The sequence below is a fragment of the Atta colombica genome, unplaced genomic scaffold, assembly GCF_001594045.1.
Source record: "Atta colombica isolate Treedump-2 unplaced genomic scaffold, Acol1.0 scaffold210, whole genome shotgun sequence".
Lineage (NCBI taxonomy): Eukaryota > Metazoa > Arthropoda > Insecta > Hymenoptera > Formicidae > Atta > Atta colombica.
In genome coordinates this window covers 11,685-13,671 of record NW_017259306.1, presented here as the reverse complement: position 1 = coordinate 13,671, position 1,987 = coordinate 11,685, and the positions used below count along the sequence as shown (strand labels likewise).

At 37.4% G+C, this 1,987-nt stretch overlaps 1 protein-coding gene across 1 annotated transcript in view; it reads left to right on the top strand.

The window, feature by feature from the left end:
* Positions 1 to 1,987, top strand: part of LOC108687631 (gamma-aminobutyric acid receptor subunit beta) — a 75,333-nt gene that overhangs the window by 67,039 nt on the left and 6,307 nt on the right. The window contains 2 exon segments of the mRNA XM_018193507.1: positions 1,094 to 1,107; positions 1,787 to 1,958. Of these exon segments, the coding sequence (XP_018048996.1) occupies positions 1,094 to 1,107; positions 1,787 to 1,958 (186 nt within the window).

Below are 1,987 nucleotides of genomic sequence, written 5' to 3'. Positions count from 1 at the left end.
TATATATATATATATTTATGTAAATTTAAACATGTAAACCTAATCCTCCCGAGCCTGTATGTGTCACTGTAGCATGTCGAGCACAAAACTCTATTTTTTCTTTCTGCTTTTTTCTCCATATCTACTTATACACTCTCCACTTTTCGCCTTAAACCCTTAAACTTGCTGCCACTACCATAGTCCTCGGTATTTTGCTAATGTTGCCGTGTCCTTCTCCCTGCAGTATTCAACAGCCACTATCACGATCTTCCTCTCGTTCTTCTCTTCTGACCTTTTTACCCCTCGTGATGCTTAATGTTGCCCCAGGACCTCTTTATTAAAACTTTGTAAAATCAATTTTTATCTGCGCTGCACTCAATTATGCGACGATCATCGGCAAAAATAACGAACGAATGAACGAATAAATGCACGTAATATTTTCATAAATATTTTTTTAGACGTGATCATTCTTGCTCGCGAATGTAATTTCTTAATTATATAAATTTTTTAATTTATTTGCATATAATGAATATTTATAATAAGAAATGCAATTAAACGTGAAAAAAGAAGTTAAATATTGTATAAAATATATCTAAGACAATGTGTGTAAAACAGCTTCACTATTCTCTTATTAATGTAACAAATATATATAAATTTTTATATTAGATACTACGAATAAACAAAACTTGGTATTTCTAGAGTTTCGAATCGTTAGTGTTGAACACGCCTGTTGCGAATCATAATGTCATTACCGAAATCATGATTTTGCGCGACGCCGCATGCAACTGTGTCCACTGCAGAATCGCGGCGTACCGAATATGATGCAAACGAGATGGTATTCAAAATCGGATTCCAAAAACAAAAGCAATTAATCTGGCACATTCGGAGGCGTACCGCTTAATCCATGTTTGGCCGATGCTCGCGCAATGTAGCCACCACCGCGACGGAATGCCACTTTGGTGCCTGGAATGCGGTGTAACGATCGTAATCACCTAAGATTCAGTTACGGAGGAATGTTTCTCGATGTGGTATGTACGTGCTGGAGGCCGCGCGGAGAAATTAGAGAACAAATAAGCGCAAATTATGATCGATAATCGCCAAAACTCGATCGCAGGATACTTTGGATTAGTAGGAATGAACAATAGACGAATCGCCAAGATCAGCACGCTGCATTTATCTCACAGAGAAAGAATCTTTATCTCACAATGCAAAGAAGAATATCATTGATTGATGTTAATTTCCGCGTGGCCTTGGATGTAATGACCGTAAATTCGGTTTTGAAAACATCAGAGACGCTTCAGAAGGCATTATTTTATAATTAAAGAATCAATCAATAAAGATGTCAATCAATAAAAATGAATCAATGCAAAATATTCCAAATTCTTTTTATATAAATAAAGTATCAAAAGCCAAAACTCATACAAGATAAAACTGTCTCTATATATACTTACACCATAAATTTAAACTTTAAGAAGAGATTCAGAATTCACAACAGCTCTTCTCTTTGATATTAGTTTTATGGAAAAATTTTAGAGTACTCTTTTCGAACTTTTGAAAAATCACTGAATGACTATGTTAAGATATCACAATGCCTATCTCGATGACGTTTATGATATGATGGCACGAAGGGCATCCTAAATCGATTCCACGTGAAAAGAAATTTATGCGACGGAATTGAATCATGATGCAACGGGAACCGCTTTAGATGCTCGCGCAATAAGTTTGCTTCAATTACTGTATTCCCCGAGGAACCCGCCCTTCCATTCCAAACTGAACACTACCTCAGTGTCTAATTATTGTATGTTAGAGCGAAGATATTTGTGTTCTTGTTCTCCCGGCAGTTGGATACACAATGCGCGATATTCGGTACAAATGGAACTCCGGCCTACAGTCGGTCGGCATCTCGAACGAGGTGGAACTACCGCAGTTTCGCGTGCTCGGTCACAGGCAACGACAGACAACCATACACCTATCTACAGGTAGATATTCCCCTCTTATTCGTTCTTCC